The sequence below is a fragment of the Haemaphysalis longicornis genome, unplaced genomic scaffold (assembly GCF_048455015.1).
Source record: "Haemaphysalis longicornis isolate Haplotype H1 unplaced genomic scaffold, Haemaphysalis longicornis Haplotype H1 scaffold_3, whole genome shotgun sequence".
Taxonomy (NCBI): Eukaryota; Metazoa; Arthropoda; class Arachnida; order Ixodida; family Ixodidae; genus Haemaphysalis; species Haemaphysalis longicornis.
In genome coordinates, this window is record NW_027526335.1 from 49,221,108 (window position 1) to 49,239,558 (window position 18,451).

The 18,451-nt window shown below is 47.3% G+C and overlaps 1 protein-coding gene across 1 annotated transcript in view; it reads right to left on the reverse strand.

Annotated features, from left to right (window-relative positions):
* Nucleotides 1-17,010, reverse strand: part of LOC144173244 (cytochrome P450 2A13-like) — a 36,314-nt gene extending 19,304 nt beyond the window's left edge. The window contains exons 1-3 of the mRNA XM_077701741.1: nucleotides 16,869-17,010; nucleotides 9,151-9,395; nucleotides 7,245-7,369 (exon numbers count right to left, since the gene is read on the reverse strand). Of these exons, the coding sequence (XP_077557867.1) occupies nucleotides 7,245-7,369; nucleotides 9,151-9,368 (343 nt within the window). The 5' untranslated portion in view covers nucleotides 9,369-9,395; nucleotides 16,869-17,010. The remainder of the gene's footprint in view (nucleotides 1-7,244; nucleotides 7,370-9,150; nucleotides 9,396-16,868) is intronic.
* Between the last annotated feature and the right edge of the window lie 1,441 nt (nucleotides 17,011-18,451).

An 18,451-nucleotide genomic window follows, 5' to 3' on the forward strand; every position in this document is an offset into this window, starting at 1 on the left:
TCTTTTCTTCTTTTTCCCCACTATTTTTTTAATGCTATTTCAAAAATGTAACCCCCCTTACACAATGCTCTTCAATGGGCCTGTAAGGTATAATAAATAATAATACTGTGCCTTTAGTTTGTTAGTTTGCAGAGTGTATCAGGCTCCAAGTCCAAGTCACTCCACACAAAAGCACATGCTACGCTTCCCTGGCGGGTACACTAGTAGAAAAATCTAAGGCCAATCGAAGGCGTACGAGTCAGGGAAGGTAATGCGGGTGCAAAAGAATTAACATCAACCAAACGTTTGCTGTAGAGCGCAAAACCAGGGTGCGCAAAGCACTTTTTGCGCTGGGTGAACTGGCACAGCGGTCAGCAGCACGACCATACATCTGCGAACGTTTTTCCGTCTAAGGAATGCAGTCGCTAAACATGAGATATTGTGGGACTTTTCGGAACGCTTACTGCACCAGCGCTATACCACAAATAGTCATCTAAGTTGTTTTAATTGCTAGAACTAAAGAAAAACAATTGCCTCCATCTCCCCGCGAGGGAACCCTGGTGTGATGCGGCGCATCTGGGGGTTCAATTGGCGTTTCCATTGGGTTGATTCTCTACATCGCGTGAAACGTATTGTGAACGCGTAGGATGCCTTCGATCACATACGGATGTTCTCACACATGGGACGATGGAGGCAATTTTACATTTTCATCACATGCATACGCGAAATGAGAGAGTACACGTGTTTTAGCGGCCACCACCCAGCGCGATACCCGCTTTATATTCACAGCGTTTGAAGGAGAGGAGACCGCGGAGGAGAGTTGCGCATGCGCGCACATGCGCACCGGAGTAGCTGTTAACGCAGCGTTAACGCAGCGAAGCGCGCGCCAACCAAGCGCGCCAGCTGTCGTTATGCTAATGCGCCGGAGTGAGAGCGTTGCACACAGCTGTGGGAGAGGCGAACGGAGGAGGGCTGTGGACGGACGCCGCCGCCGCCGACGACGACGTAGGAGGGACATGCCTCAGAGCAAGAGATGCGCCGCATCTAAAAATGTAAACTGGCTATACATTATATACTCTATATTTTCGCCCCTGGCATGGCTGGATTACGGCTGCAATGGTCCGGAGCACTAGGTTTATTGCTTTGCAAAGTCGCAAGGTTGCCTCACCGATAGTGCATGTTTTTATTAAAGCAGAGCTTTCTAGCTCTACCAACCAACAGTTCTTTCGTGACCTGCGGGGCAACAAACTCCCAACGCGTCGGAGGCGGTGGTGGTGGGAGGGATGAGGGAGGACGGGCGGAAGGTTTCACTCACGTAGCACACTAGAGATGGTGCGGCGAATTTACCAAGCGTTACCTGCCCGGAAGTGCCCGCTCCCAGGTAGCGGTGTCGGCGGTACGGCTTTGTCGTCTGCTTTAGCGACGGTTGTTTTGGGCCTGTTTTGGTGTAGCTTCGCGTGCATTGCGGGGTGTCTTCGCACGGCTTGATTAACTTGTTCGACCGCACCTCCAGGGTAACTCGCAACCGACGGAATTAAGTGGTCGTACGGCAAAAATACGCTAAGGGTAGGTGTTCAGTGTGGGAAAACAAAATGTACGAACCACATACAGACATATGGCCGCTAGAGAAACAGTACCTTTTGCGCACTGCTTGCCACGCATGGGACTCCGTTTTCTAAATGGGTTATTACCGATTCGGTGGCGTTTTAAGAGGTACTACAAAAGGCGGAAATAGCAACTGGTTCTGAAAAATTGCGGTTATAAAAGTCCCCACAGCTTTATCCCAATTCTCAAACTTACTAAACCAACTAGTTTAAATCGGTATAAATGGGAATCCCTAAGCTTCCATGCTGAATTGTTTCGCTGTCTGCGCCTATGTCGCGCGGTGGTGTAGCCCAAAGCTAGCATATCAGGATGGCCAGGTTCCGCTGTCTCACCCTTCGAAACACGCTCCTCTCTGTTTTCTTTCTCCCGACTCACGGCCGGCCTACAGCGGCGCCGTCCGCCGGTGTAGCCCGGCCGCGGCCGACGCTGCTACTGCATTCGGGAATTGGCCCCTTCAATTCCAGGTAACGGCTAGCAGAATCTCTGATTTCACTGTTTGTAGAGCCACGTGTGGGATTTCAAGTGACGTCGCATGGCCGATTGTTGTGGGTGTAGAAGCTTTGCTTTCCAACAACCTTCACAGTGTTGATTAGGGCCAATTTTTAAATGCGGAGCATTTCTTAGGCTCGCCTTGTCCTGCGTCGTTGATGGCGGCGCCGTCCACACGCTCACTGCGCATGCGCAACTCTCCTCGTTACACCCACAGCTCCGTGACACTACACTATAAAAAAAAGAAATAGTTAGCGGCGCCCGGTTTCGATCCCACGACTCTCTGGCCGCAACGGGAGGTACGCGGTGCTCTTCCCACTACGCTACAAATCCGGGACAGGAGCAAGTGCTACGAACGCGCCTTATGTCCTTGACTCATTCAAACTACGTCAAGAAGCTACTGATACAACGAAGGCACGCGAAGCTGAACGTCAACGGAAACGACGAACTGAAAACTTTAGAGGGGGATGCTGAATTTCCCGTGGGAAAGCTGTGGCGGGAAGCGCCACGCGCCTTGCAGCTCAACCAGCCCCGTCCGCAGCGCCTCTGATGCTGATTGTGGCAGGATGCCCCTAGGGATTGGCCAACCAAAGAATCCATCACGAGGTAGGTTCGCGTTCAACCACCATCGTCATCTTCCCGTAGGGGAACCGCCGAAGAAGAAGAGGAACGAGAAGACAAAGCTGCGAAGAGGAGGGCGTGTACATTGCTCTCAGCCGGTGCACCAATGTCAACAACCTTTACCTCACCAAAGCTAACGGAGACTACCGATTCTACCACAGAGACAACATCGACAAGAACATGATGGACGAGTTTCGGCGCCTCGAGAACCACCGCCTACTCACCGTAACACAACAGCACTTGCGTGCCTTTGCCACCGGTGTGGACCCGGAAGCGGAATTCCCTCTGGCGCTAGTAAAAACCAGATCACTCAACATAACGGCAACACAATGGAACCACACGGAACCGCCACGATGCTTCGCATCCTTATCAGGGTTCCCCACGGGAAGATGGTGTAATTTTGTTGTAGTTGATTTATTTCTTTTCGGGCGATATTCGCTATACTGAATTCGCAATCTTTGCGCTGTAATCTTCATTGCTCCACGAGCGAGTTCACAGAACGCATGCAGACGTACACTGACGCGGTGGGGAGTTCAGCCCACTTTAATCGGGTTCAACTAGGTTAAGCCAATTCTGATTCAGCCAACCCTTGGCCTGGCGCGAACACACCTCTTACGATACATGCACGATCCAGCACAAGCTCCAAAATATGGGACAAAGCACATCGCATTTGAACGTCACCGGTGACGCGGAGGGCCTTCATCCACTCCGTACGCCTCGGCTAATGTTTTCTACGATTCCAAGCCGCGCTGGTCGCATTTTACAGCCGACAACATGGCAGAAGCGCGGTATGCCGATTATTAAGATAACGAGAATGCCCATCGAACGATAACGCCGGATTGCGAGCATGTTGTTATACAGAACCGAAACCCAAACTGGTTTGAATTCTAATCTTGGACATCATACAATCACGTAATGCCTTGTATTCACGTCACTGCTGTCAGTTGGTGCGGCCGCCGCAAACCGCGCATGGTAGTTTTCTTTTTCTTTCAGGCTTTCAAAAATAAGTACTGCCGTATCGCCGAAATAAACGATGAAAAGCGTATTCGTTTGAGCCAGTCTACGCAGAGCAGGCAAAAATAGGAGCTTGACAAATTCATTTCAGTGTCCCAATAAGGTGCAAAAAAAACCGTTGCTCACGATGTAATGGTTGTTGGGACATAAACAACATATCGTAAAAAAGTAAGTCCTGGACAGATGGGGTTACGAAAATTGTACAAAGGCAGAAATGCAGTAAGGAAAGCCGGGAAACGTGGACATCCATAATGGTACTTTAGTTTTATAAAAGCAGGAAAAATGTGAGAAATCAGACTGCGAGAAGTTTCCGAAAAAAACAACAACTTTAGGACACCAAAGTGCTCGTTATCATTCAGGGAATACGAAAGCATTAGTGTCGAATTGTAGAATGAATATTCCGGTATTGCGTGTGCCGCCATCTGTATTAAAGATGTCGCCGTGGTGCGTTTGACTCGTCTCCTAACAATATGCTGCTTGTGCGTAATCTGTTGGTGTAGTGCCGTACGATTGCGACTGTTTCATAACAGCTGCTGCTGTACAGACCTCGTAGTCGGTCAGAGTAGCTTCAGCTTCTTGGCCGTCGCGCCTTCTAGTTTTCCATTCCCGCCGCATTTGGGGCTCCGCCCTCGCTTGTGTGCGTTTGCATGTGCGTGCTTTCGTGGGCGTGTGATTGCGTGCGTGCGTGTGTGCGTGTGCGCATGTGCGTGCGTGTGTGCGTGCGTGCGTACATGTGTGTGTATGCGTGTTGGCCGCTGGTGCGGCTTCCTTCGCCGTGTTCCTCCCCTCCCGCTCCCCTTCACCAGAATTGCGCAAGTGTGTGGTGAGCCAAGCGGACTATCTTGCCTTGCCCCATATCAACTAGGTGTCATTACAGAACATCGCTGGTGTCCCCGCAACAAGCCCAAGCGACCCACGTGTCAGCGCTTACAGCTAGCGACCAAGGAAAGCGCTCAACCACTGGTCAAACCGGTGAGCCATTCGTCTAGACAGCCGGCTACAGCTGGTACGGCCGAGAATTGCAACTTCCAAGTAACGCCCAAAGCCCGGGCCGATCAGGCATTCTTGTTTCTCGCCTCGCGTCTAATACTGTGGGTTACTTACGTTTAAGAACCTCTGACGGAGCTCATTGGAGACAAGACAGTGACATGCACTAGGCGAAAAACTAAATACGATAGGTACAGCTCGTTCTACGCATCCCTAGGCAGCGAACTCCATGGGATCGTTAACAAGCCCGAAGTGTGGCCGAGTGGCAGGGTGTTTCGTTCCTTTTACGGAACCTTGTCACCTTCACGTCATTCCGAACACACTGATACCGGCCTGAAAGCTTCAGATGAAAACAGAGAAACTTGCGCGGTATTATCAAGATGAGAGGGGCCTTCGAGCCAAAAGCGAACAGTTCTTCAGGAATGCGTACGACTGTGAATGCAATATCATTTGCTTTAATCGAGGATTGGCTACATATTTCCAGCATAAGTCAGTCCCACTTTTCACGCGAATATTTTGTCTTTAGGGAGGACAGAAGTTACAGAGAAAACAAAATTAAAAATGGGGGTGGTGTCTTGATAGCCTGCGTCTATTTTTTAAGCATTCCGCAGGAGGGACCTTGAAATTTAGCCGTGGCGTGTAGATCGACCTTGCAGTGGCCGAAACTGCCTCATTGGCTTTTATTACTCTCCACCAAACTATGACGAAAGTGCATTTGTAAAATGGTTTGCTGCTCTCAGATACGTGGTTAATGTCTCGTTATGCAAAGTGCACATTCATGGCGATTTCAACTATCCAAAGCTTAATCGGTCGCTTGGTCTAGTTGAAAGTGATTGCGGCTCCGTACTCAAGAAGGCAGATTGTCTGATTGAGGTCTTTAGTTTTAATGAATTTTATCTAGATGGTATTTCTGCAAATGTAGCTGGCAACGTTTCAGATTTAATAATACTGAATGCCCCCATTTTTTACGTGACTATGGCTAGTGATGCTGTTGTGCTTATTTACAAGTTTCATCCACCGTTTTACCAATACTTTTATCTGTCCTCCTGACTGGAACATGTGCGTTCTGTACGTACCAAGGTTGACATATTTTTACGGTGATTACGCAGGATTGTACAACCATTTTCCGGGCCATGACTGGACTCAATTTATTTCGCATTACGTCTTGTCTGGTCTGTTACCTTGGCAATAGTCCAGGATGCCATGGTGGAATTTACACCAAAGCATTGTCCCGCGACATCAAATCCAAACTTTTTCGGTCGGTTCTCGGCTGACTTGAACAGTTACATACGCAGGAAAACGGCACTTTGATAATTTATATAAGAACGATGATTGTAAGTGTTGGTACTTCAAATACACCGTTTGCAGAGCAATTCGAAGGGGAGCCGCATTCCTTTTAGAGCTACGTACGGGCTCAAACAAAGGATAATGTCAAGGCTACTGTGCTCAAAACCGATGGCAAGGTATGCTGCTCATCCGAGGAAGTATGCGGGGCCTTTTTTGTCGCAATCCGACGGCATGTGCACTGGCTTCGATTTTGAAGATAGCTGCGATTGCCTACCCAGCAGGCGTATAACGGAAGACGACGTAGCCGATGCGTTGCGTAAAGTAAAAACAAAATAACCAACTGGTTGTGATGGGGCTCTAACCTTGATATTCAAATGCTGCGCAGTCATTTCAGAACCCGTGTTGGCTCGCATATTAGACTTGTCTTTACAGGCTCGGTGTTTCCCTTATCAGTGGAAGAAATCACTGGTCGTCCCATTTTTTAAATCTGGAAGCTGTTGTGATGTTATCAATTTTCGCCTGGTGTCCCTCTTGTGTGGTTCTTTTAAAGCACATGCGCCGAGTGAAGCGGCTTCACAGGAATGATAACATAACGCGGGGGGGGGGGGGGGGACAGGAGGGGGTAGTTAGACATATGCGGCTTCGCAGTCAAAATAAACGTTGAAAGCAATATTTTGGCACAAACTTCAAAGTTAGCACGGGAAGATTCTGGACCACATCTCGTCGTTCAAAGTTCTGCTGTAACGAAAGCTTCCAATTGAGGACGCGTGAGCAGTGGAACACGCGGAAATTGAATTAACCTAAGCGAATGTCTTCCAACGTTATCTTGGGAGTAGTGAAACTGGAGTGGAAGAGCCTAACAGATTGGTGGGAGAGGAGACAGACCCTTACGCTGCAGGGACGGCAGAAGGCTGTCGTCTTTCGAACTTTTTTTCAGCGAAGTAAGCAAATTTTTTGGCCAAATTTTTCACCTGTGCAGTTACTTTGTTCCTACTAGCTTCTCTGAGGACTGTGGCTAAAGTCTGAACACTCATTATCTCTTTTTCCGTTATTTGAGCAATTGTTGATTTTGCGCACAATTCGTTGGATTTTGACCTACATAGAACTAATGCTTTTGAAGTTAAAGAAACAGTCAAGAGTAAATGGTAAATACGACAAGTTAAGCTGCAAATGAAAAGAAATAAAAGGCACGACATGATCGAAAACGAAGTTGAAGGAAGCCAAACAGACAAAAAAAAAAAAAACAATGTGTCCGCATGTACCTCCGTACGTTTGTCCTCTGAACATCCAGTTCTGTGGCCGGTATAATATCTCCCTTTTCGTGAGGAACTTCTTGATTGATTCAAAGTCGTTTAATATAACCATGTCAGCTGAACCCGTCTTGATCCTGCGCAGGAAGGAAAACCATCTGGTTAACAGGGAATATATTTTTAATAACACATCCCACATTTTAAAGCGATGGTGCGTATGGCGAGCACGGCGGTTCACCTTGCAGCCCAAGCGTACAAACACCAGGCCATTACCGGATAGGGACAGTCAACCTCCACGGCCACCACGAACAGAGGACCACTCCTTCAATACAGAGATGTCCTACCACGCTACAGCCATAGAAGACAAAAATTCCCTCCACCTCATGCTGGGCTATAAAAAAAGCCACTAATTTTAGGTGTCTGGCTGCTTAATCCACACACCACCCTGCTCCATCTAGTCTGCCTAGTTCGATATGTCACCCTCTTGTAATTTCTGTCCCACGTATGGTACTTGATAGCAGCAGGCATGGGAGGGCCAGCGAGTCCCTAACCTACCTCCTATAACCCCCCTTTTAGAGTAGTGGATGACTTGTCGGGCCTACCCGGACTTTGGAGCCCAGTAAACCATGGTGAAATGGGCCTGGATGGCAAACCGTCGGGACACTATGAACGGTGATACGTGCGCTTCGCATGGAACAAAAGATAAGGAAGCCGAGTGTGCTCATGGGCTGGCCTGCCATATAAACATATAAACAAATCCATATAAACAAATAAGAAGGCATGGTTCACGGCAATGTACAGAATTGCTGTCATTGATGCTGTTTCTGAACCCATCCTGACAAATATTTAGCTCCTCCGACAATGATTGTGCGTGGTGTTAGAAGGGTTACTAATTTGCCCGAATTCCGTACGCGACAAGGTGGGAGTTAAGTGTAGCAGATCCCTTATTCTTCCGGCCCAGCAAAGGTACTGCAAAAGCAAGCGGAATGCACAAGTATGAGCACAAATTTGGCGACAGGTGACCAGCAAATTCATAGATTATACACCATGATGACGTCTCACGCATACAACTTTGATAAATCATATACATACACCTATTCGTCCTACGTATATTGTACAAAGTGAACTTAAGTCGCTTATCAGTGTGCCTTCGATTTCATGTGAACGGTGTTGTGCTGTTATAACTCTCGTCTGCATGCAAATAAAGCCAACATGGTCGTCGTGGTAATGCTTACAACTAATATTATTTCAGTGGACGTGCATGTTTGAGTCTTTTAGAGTCCACTTATGTTTTTCTCTTACACAGAGATAAAGGTTAGGTGCTCAAAAGCTACCAACCAGTGCCCAGCTCGGTCCCAGACGTTCTAAAAAGTTCAGCAGCAATACATATCGATTGTTTCTAATTCACTTACAGCACGCTCTGCTACCTAATCAATCTTCTAACCTGTTGCGGCTTGCTAACCATGTATCTGAAGGGCAGTTTCCAAAAGGCGTAGGGATCACTTTGAAGATACCCTTGTTGAAACACGCTGATTATCGTCCATGAATTTATGACAAATCAGTCTCCTTGAGGCTGAGTAGCACAAACCATCGGGTCTGTTTTTTTTCTTCCATGACAATATTTCCTCTGCGCATGCTTTGAGGGCTGCTTTCATAATTGGCTTTGCCAATTGCCGCTACCCAGGGTCTCGAATTGAATCGGAAGCGACCGGTTGCTATGAATGAAATCTCAAAATGTATACTGCGACAATGCCAATGGCCAAAACGTTTACGCGCAGTTAACTGCGCGTAAAAGTAATTGTTGCATCAGTTTGCAGAGATAATGACACCACGCAAATGACAGAATACATGATGACATTGCTTCCAGTTTTCGCGCTGCCTTAAGTCGCAGGAGGGCCCCGAGAAAAACCTCGCGTACCTGTAGACGGGGCCGTACTGTTGTGCCCACTTCATGGCCTGGTTGCAGTGGAAGTCTTTGTTTGTAAACTGCGTGTGCCCTAAGAATGGTCGGCCAGGTGGACCGGGCGGCGGGCGTGTTCCTGGAAGACAACTCTTGGCCTTCTGGAACCAGCGCTTCACGGCGATGTACATCACCGCTGACAGTAATGCCGTAGCAAATAACGCCAGCCAATCCATGGTTTTTCCGGTAGGTCACAATGTGGGCTGCGATAAATAACAATATTAACGTTCCCCAGACTTCCTCTACCCCAAGCAGAATATGTGCAGTGAATAGACAAACAGCGAATTGGGACATGTGTTTTTAAAAAGTAGATTTTGCCGGCATTTCTCACAGCTCTCGCACTTCCCTTAAATGCCGCGAGAGGGTCTCAAGCGCAAGGTTTATACGGTACACGGCTAAATAAAACACTTCGGTGGTGAAGAAAAAGCATCTCTTGATGCAGTGTGAGATACCTAGAAGGCTTGGTTATGCAGAAATAACACTTAGTTCACATCGTACGTCTACGTATGCATTCTGATAACGCCCAACACAACACCTCAAATATTGCGCTTTCATGGCCATTTCTTACATTGTTTTTCTAATACCATTTGTCGCAAAATGTTTTGAGGGAGTTGACCAGGCGGCGCCAAGCCGAAATATTCCCCCTTTTTTGGGGTGCGCATGTAAACAAAACTTCACTCAGTTCTTTAAGCAGAAATATTGCATAGAGACACAGTAAACAGGGCACGGTGAAACACCAAGGGAAACCAAAGCAATGCCGGAAGTGATGTCAAGACAGGGCTGCGATGGTACCGAAGTCTCGCCTTTCTGTTGTGCCAGTCGTCAGAAATTCAGTGTGCATTTGGCTTCTCTTATACACGTTGCATATCCGAATAAATAGTTGTATACACATCCTTCTCTTCCAGAACATAGAAGTATGACGAAAACGAATGTTCCAGCTGCCGCACGTGCTTCACTGAAAATTATGAGCAACGTCGTTTGCCGTGTTCTTGTAGCATTTCCTGGCTTCTGCGAAAATTACTACACGTTTCCAGTTGATAAAAAACGTAACGGGACAGGAGAGGGGAAAATAAATCGTCCTAATACAACCGACTCCCGTGAACGCGAAATTCCACCAGGACCGAAAAAAAAAATCAAAATTCTAATTAAACAAAAAGCCTAAGAACCGCATTTTTAATAGTCCGCAACACGTCTCTCTTTTTGACTAAATGTTCAAAATCTTGATTGTAATCGCCAAGTCGAGCGTACGACATGGGTTTCCATTGTACTTGAGACTTTTCGATACAGCAAAGCCTGAGGTGTCAGCAACAGAAAATTCTCACGTGGTGCTGAGCCGAACAAAGGTAGCTGAGGACATCAATAGGGAGATGCGTACGCTGGCGCGAGTCTCAACCGGCCTGCCGGATCATCAACAGTGCACTGCCTCTGTTGCCATGGTACGCGTCCGTACAGAATACGGCGCTGTTTTCGCGCTTGAAAATTGTGAGTTTTACGAAAAAAAAAACTTGGCTACAATCCACGCTGGGAAGGTGGTTGGAAAGCAAAGCTTTAAACGACACTCACAACAATTGACCATGCGACGTCACTTGAATTCACACACATGGTCTTGCAAAGCGTGAAACCAGAGATTCTGCCGGCCGTTACCGGGAATTCGCGGGGGCGGCGTCCCGGACGCAGCAGCAGCGTCAGCAACAGCCGGGCTAGGGCGTCGGACCCCGCCGCTCTAGACCGGCCGTGAGCCGGGAGAAACAAAATGGAGAACAGTGTCTTTCGAAGAATGAAACAGCGGAACCTAGCCATCCTGATGTGCTAGCTCGGGGCTACACCACCGCGCGACACAAGCGCAGACACCGAAGCGATTCGGCATTTGAGGTTAGCGATTCCCATTTATGTCGATTAAAACTAGCTAGTTCAGTAAGTTTGAGAATTGCGAGAAAGTTGAGGGAGCTTTTGTAATCACTATTTATCCGAACCAGTTGCTACTTTGCCTTCTGTAATACCTCTAAAAACACAACCGAATTGGTATACACCTGTTTAGAAAACGGAGCCCCATTCGTGGCAAGCAATGCGCAAAAAGCAGCGTTTCTCTAGCTGCCGGATGTCTGTATGAGGTTTGTACATTTTGATTTCTTGCCCTGAAAACCAATTCTTAACCTATGTTTGCCGTATGACCACTTAATTCCGTCGAGTGCGGGTAGCCCTGGAGGTGCTGTCGAACAAGTAATCAAGCCGTGCGAAGGCAGCGCGCAATGGACGCGAAGTTGCGCCACAGCAGGCGCGAAAGAACCGTCGCTAAAGCAGACGACAAAGAAGTACCGTCGACACCTCCGCCAGTAAGCAGGCACTTTTACGTGGGGAACGCTGGGCAAATTCGCCGGGCCATGTACAGTGTGCTCCGTGAGTGAAATCCTCCGCCACGTCCCTTCCCCACGCCGCCGCCTCCGCCGCGTTGGGAGTTTGTTGTCCCGCGAGCCACGAAAGAACCGCTGGCTGTTAGAGCTAGAAAGCTTTGCTTTAAAGCATAGATTCAAACCTGCGCGAACAGAGGCGGCAACCCAGGATCAAATTACTCTTAGAAAGGTTCCGAAACCATGAAAACAACCGTATAGGCCGACGCCGGGACGTTGAAAACTACAAGGCAGCAATTGTCGCACTGGAGCACTCTGGTAATCAGTGTAATTGAATTACCTTCATACACGCATGACTTGAATCCCCTTTGCGATCCCCCCATCGGAACTATCGAATAGATGCTTGAACATCATACAGGCTTCAGGAAGAGTACCTAAATATTTGAGAAAGGCTCCAATACACAATGATAAAGGTTGACTAATACATGAAAACTCATGCGCAAAGGTTTGGAAGGGAGTGACGCAGCCGACCAAGATCTCCTCGAACTCGCATTCTGTTCTCCCTGTTGACCATGGCTATCTTAGTTACCCCTGTGAAAAATATAGAATACGTCTCCTCCTCCTACGCGGGCGAACTCCTTCCTTCCCCGTACCACACTGGGATCTCATCGCCCCAGAATAGCAAACCAACACTTCTATTCAGAAGAATAGAGAGGCGAAGTTGTGGGACAGGAAATGTCCGATATAAATTTAAACTGTGCTAAATACGGGTAAACACCCACTCTCTTCTGCAAAACCTGCTCATAGCCAAGGATATGCTCAGGGGAGAACAATTCCAACATTACATATCTAACTTACCAGCTTGTCACCTCAAGATCAGCGTGAGCTGATTCTGGGGTCCTGGAATTCTGGCTCAACCCACATGTTCTACCATCTCTTTATCCCCTACTCCCAAAGAGTCAACACTTACTACACAGACGCTTCTCTCTCCCTCTCACCCCCTCTCTCTGTTTAGCTTACAAACAACCAAAATTTTTATCACGCCAGCCCAATAAACACTTTTAACTTAGACACTGTTGCTTTCCCTCTCGAACTGACCAACACCCCGCAGCCGTAAATGTTCACTCCAATATCTTAATAAGCCACGTAAGCTTACATTTCCTCTATTTCCTGCGCTGCGGCGATTAAAACCATTGCGGCTACCCTAGCTCTCGTCCGTGATCTTTCAGTACTTGGAAATAATAAATGCTAAATGCAGTAACTCCCTTCCAAAACGCTCCCTCGACGCCGGAGTAACGCTAGCGCGCCGCACATCTTAAGACCTAAACGCAGACGCCATTTGCCACTTTTTCTGTTTAGTTGTGTTGCATCTCTAGTAAATTTAGCTTGTTTTGGACTTGCAACTTTAATCACTCCGGGCCGATCTATTCTGTAAGGAGCGATGGAAACTAAGGGATCCCAGTTCGAATTACTGTTCTGGATACCGCTGAGGTCGAATTAACATAATTCTTCGAATTAACGAGCTTTTTACTTTTACTATATATATACATATATGATGTCATCTAACTTGCCCTGCTGCCCGGCTGCAGAGCATCCGTCCAAGGAAATTCCATCGCGTCGGCTCGCTCGCCGTAGGCCCGGTAAGCCATCGACTAGACCATTACCCAGACCCGCCTTCTCTGCCCATGACCCGCAGTGACGAGACGACCTGACCAAAGGCGTCATAACCCAAAGCCGACGACGTTCTCATGCCGAGATCTCCGGCGCATTTCCGAGGCTTTTGAACCTTCCTTCTAGGCATCGGCGGATCCTGAACGGAACACATCACGTGGCAGCAGGGCAAATGGGACTAACCATGGAAGGTGGGAGCGATGTATTTGCACTAATTACAAGTGGGTCATTAGAGATCCCTTGGAGGCTGCGCGACCCGCATTGCTTCTTCAGGGAAAGTTGCGCCCACAGGTTTCGTCTTCGTCCCTTTACAATATAGCGTATGGCTACTGCATTTCTGCATGCTTAATGAATCCTATACGCCGCACTGTTGTATATTCAACTTATGGTTCAATGCTGGAAACGCAAAACATCTGGCCTGTGGCCTTTGGTTGGAGCGATGCCCGAATATCTCGTATACTTAAAGGCAACATCTTTTTCTTTATTGTTTACCGCGATCGCGCACTTGTTTGCGCGGTCAAATAAACAGCGTAAGTCCCGAGGTGCTCACCTTGGGTTGCTCACTGTGGATACCGCCCCTTATTTTGAGTGTGCAAGATAGGTGCAAGAATAGCCTCAGGGGGGGAACGTTTATCGTACCGTTATCTTTGCAGGAGGGCTACATCGGAATGACAAACGCGAGGTTGAGGAGACGAAAGATTTGAGCTCACTTAGCAATAGTTCCGTATCTCTGCGTAGCGTCCCTTCGGTTTCCTTTCCCACAGTTTTTTATTTTTGCCATTTTTGGCAGGTTGATTGCTGTGTAATTGCAAAGAGTCCAATTAATCGGAATATGTTCTGCTGCATCTCTTAACAATATCGGCCCGGGAATTTTTATTTCGAACGATGATTGTTTTCTGCATGCTTGCGCGCAGTCTTGGACCTCGGATGCATAAATATAATAAAATGGGCTGATAGTGTATTTATTAATCTGCAGACGTGATATATGAAAAAATACTGGTCAATTGATTTTTTTTTCTTTTGAGTAGAAAAAAAATTACTGAAAGGTATGGCACTCTGAGCCCAAAGAAAAAATTAAGCTGGTAATGCGAGTATTTACAGATTTATAGACATTTCGACAAATCCGGATTTCAGTTTCCTTGCTCGCCCCGTCATCATACCCTGTGTCTTCCGGAGCTTTTTTTTCTTTTTCATCACGTCCAACTCACCGAAAACGCAAAAATGGTGATGTCTGTTGCAATAGGCATTCTTGAAAGACTATTGCCCAGAAAACTCACAAATTTAATTTTGCTACCAAGGCGTTAGAAGGTACTTTGTGTGGTGTCGTGAAATGACGACACCAGGGCCCGAGGGGTAAGGCCATTTTTATCCTGATTAAACTTCGCATGTTTGTATGAGCCCGCAAGGGTTTTGTGAATTAATGCGCCCACCACGGCACACTCATATGCAGGCAGCATAGGAATCTCTACCAGAAGTTCAGTGACCCCTTCACTCTTAGTACACCCAAAGTACCTTACCCAACCCCGCGGAACTCAGTCTCTCCAGATGACCCCTTTTTGGAACTCACTTACATCCAGACTGGGGAAAGACGATGGCCAAGTTTCTAAAAGATATCTTCGTTTATGCTCTGACCTCCGTCCTTGATTTTGTGCGTCATTTCGGGAAGTTGCATGCTTCTCTTCGCTTTGTTTTGTTTTGTATGTGTGTGAACATTTAAACGCGACCTTCGAGTGACATTTGCAATGGTTTCAAGCAAGCATGCGGTGGTGTTACGACCACCAGTGACTTCCCTGATCGCCCTTCGTGCACGGCCATGTACCAACCCTCCCCTCCGTTTCCATGTTGGCGCACCTCACCCCACAAATCCTCCACAAACTGTCTCCGAGATATATTGCAGCACGGCATTTCAACTGGTAGCTCGGTACCACCGCAGATTTGTCAGCCATTTCTCATCGCCCACACGAAGGTACAGATGCTCTGGACGAATAGCGGTGATGAGGCGGCTCCAAAAATACAGCCGAATGATAATAAACAACAGCGCTGGTAACTCTTTCCCGCCGCATCCAAGCGCTGTTGTCTATTATCAGTATGTACCAACAAGCCCACGCTAATTATTTTGTTCATACTGTCGACTGTTCAGGTTACGACGAAAAACATCGACGTACTCAGGGCAAGATGACATCGATTACACCTACGAAGAGGGTTAAGGTGACTCATTTACAGCAGTGACATATTACAACAGCAGGCCGTCGGGCATCCACATTCTGTTTAAGACGGTTGCGCCATTTTTTTAAACGTGAATGCAAACCGGGTGGCCGTATGCAAAAGTTGTCGCAGTTTCTAAGGAACAAGTTTTTAATCCCCAAATCAACCAAGACCCCTGCCCATTTATCAGTGTGCCTTTTCTACGTGTTGCTCAGTGGTATCAGAAGATTCCCACACAGCTTCGCTCTGCGACCTCGTTCCTAATGCCTCAACTTCAGCCGTATTACTGGCGTTCCCACAAAATACATAGAGAAAGGCCTACATAAGTATGTCATGGACGTGGTAGTTGCAACTGTAGGCCGACATCTCGTTTTTATCCCGGAGAAAATGGCCCTGTAGACGTGCGGCACCTTAAAGCGGTATTTTGCAGTTTCTGGAAGACCTTCCTATGCCACCAGGCGTTTTCCTGATAATCACGAGTGCACCCTTTCCCTGAGTAGTTTGTAGCAGCTCTACAATAATACAAATGCCAGCGCCATGGACATATTGCTATGTTTTGCCATGGGCCCTTGTAATGCAAGGTATGCTATGGCGCCCACAGAGAGAGAAAATTTCCTACAAAAGAGAGCGTGCCGAGTACGGTGCATCGCACGCAGCGGCTTCCCCGTAATGCCCCACAAGAGAGCTGCAATGGCTGTTAGAAAATAACTCACAGTACATGATAAGTCCCCATTTCGGCGCATGAAGGCGAGAACCGGTGACGTCACACTCAATTTCCTTTGAGCAGCCCCGCTCACATTGTCAGGTTCGATGCTGACGTCAACGCTGACCCATCACACCGAAGACCCCGTCTCTACCCTGTTCACAAGCTTTGCGCCTAATTCCACTACCGCTAACACCGGATTCGTTCCTTCGGTCGTTCCATCATCCGTCACTGCAGCGCCCGACCCTTGAATGCCCATACATGTTTCTACCATGGCATATATAGGTGACCGGAGAGGACGTCAACTGAACAGTCCCATGAAGTACTATCTAACAATGCCATTTAAAATATCCTAATTTTAGCGCTCTGTTTCATTATAAGTTCATTTCTACAAGCTCGTTCCCGTCCTGAAATTAAATTTCTTTTCTTACTTACACGGGCCAGCCTTTTTTTCATCCGTGTCAAGGCCTTGTCTAGCACATTTCAGCCAACAGCATTTTTCAATGAACCACGTATAGCCTTGCCAGCAAAACAACGGCATTCCAACAATTTGTAGCCTGTTATCCTGGACAGGCATATATTCGCCCGATACTATTGGAGACGCGGAACAGTCTCAAAAACCAGAACAAGGCCTTTATACATGGTTCCTGTACCTCTTCTAAACGCTTCCATAACATCATCGTCACTTAAAAGATGCGTTGCTGTAGATGCTACGGTATGCTTACGCAAGTAGTTGCGCCAGTTCTTACCTTTATTTTAATTGGTGCTAGCAGGATCCAGGATGTAAGAGCTGTGCCGAACAGGAAGTAGCGAAGAACTGGCCCAAGGCTGTCTTCACAAACAGGCCTCCGTGTAGGGGGATTTGGCTGCGCCACTGTTTAATCTTGACAGGGAGAGGAGGGAGCTGAGCCTGGAGCACGGCGCTTTTGTTGGAAGAAAAACACTTCTCAGCGTTTTATCTCGATTGGGACAGTCAGGCGATGTTCGGTTTGGAGTGTGGCCTCTTGCCTTCGAGTAAACAAGGTTTTACATGCCTGAATTCCGGCATTGAAATTGCTGCATTTGTGACGGGAATTGACTTTATGAATATAACAATGACAGGACAGTCCCATAAACGCTCTTGGCTGGTGATAGAGGTCTTTATATTAATTTAGCAGACGAGTTATATTTTATATTAAAGTTCTTTTTTTCCTTAGTTCTGTCAGCGTATTTCATGTCTCTATGAGGGAACAAATTATTTAACTTACTCTGCGAATTCGCATGGAGGTTAATATTTTCATGCCGGTAAAACGTTTCCTGCTGCCAGCGCGCGGTTGTTGGTGACAACGGCGGAAGTTCTTGGTAGAGCCGTATCTTTTTTGTTTTGATGACATACCATAAAAAGCAATAGGCCATCCGAATCCAAGAACGGTTCAATGAAATGACTGTTCCATTTTATTCCTTTGAATTCAATTTGTTGATTTCATACATACGCACGAACTTGCAATGTATCACATGCACGAGTACGCACACCGAGGCACAGAGGTGCACGTACGTCCACACGCATGGCGCACTGATCAATGTGATTTCAGGCCCACCGCCCTTCGATAGATGCACTAAAGCCCGTTCTACATGGGGCGAATTTCGCCTGCGAATTCGCAGTTGCGGCGCTGCCCGTGCGGCAAAACGATTTATTTTCCTATTTTCACTGCTGCGACATATTGCCAAATGCTAAGCGGCGTTCACAGGAGAAGTTCGACTCTTCCAAACATTTGGAAATTCACTACAGCAACGAGAATCGAACGTTTTGGTGCACGAGCGGCGCCGCAGCTGCGAATTCGCAAGCGAAATACGCCCCATTTATAAAGGGCTTAACGCTTTCCCACGACTATTTCACCGTCTTTTCTGCATATTAGCTGACATAACTGTTTACATTACAGGCAAGTCCAAGTGAGTAATGTCGCTATTTCAGTCTCAGAATTATATTGTGTGCAACAACATGCGGGAAGTTCTTGCTTGGACACGTTGTGTAGCTTGGGTGCGAACCAGGTGCAAACTCAACCTTTATATATTTCCGGAGCCGTACAGGCGCGCTTCGTAGCAGGTAAGATGTATAAGCGAATAGCTGTGATCAGTATTTGACGTTCAGTGCTACGAAATTAGTTTCGCTTCTCGTGTCGAGCTGCCGTAATAGATGACTTTTCAGTGTGCGAATGGTAGATCAGCCGCATGAACGAAATTTCTGGTATTTTGCTTCGAACTCAGGATTTCATGTATACCCACTGTCCATTCTCCTACTCTTTTTTTAGTTCTCAATAATGCCACAATAAATAGATCGCGCCGCAGAATGACA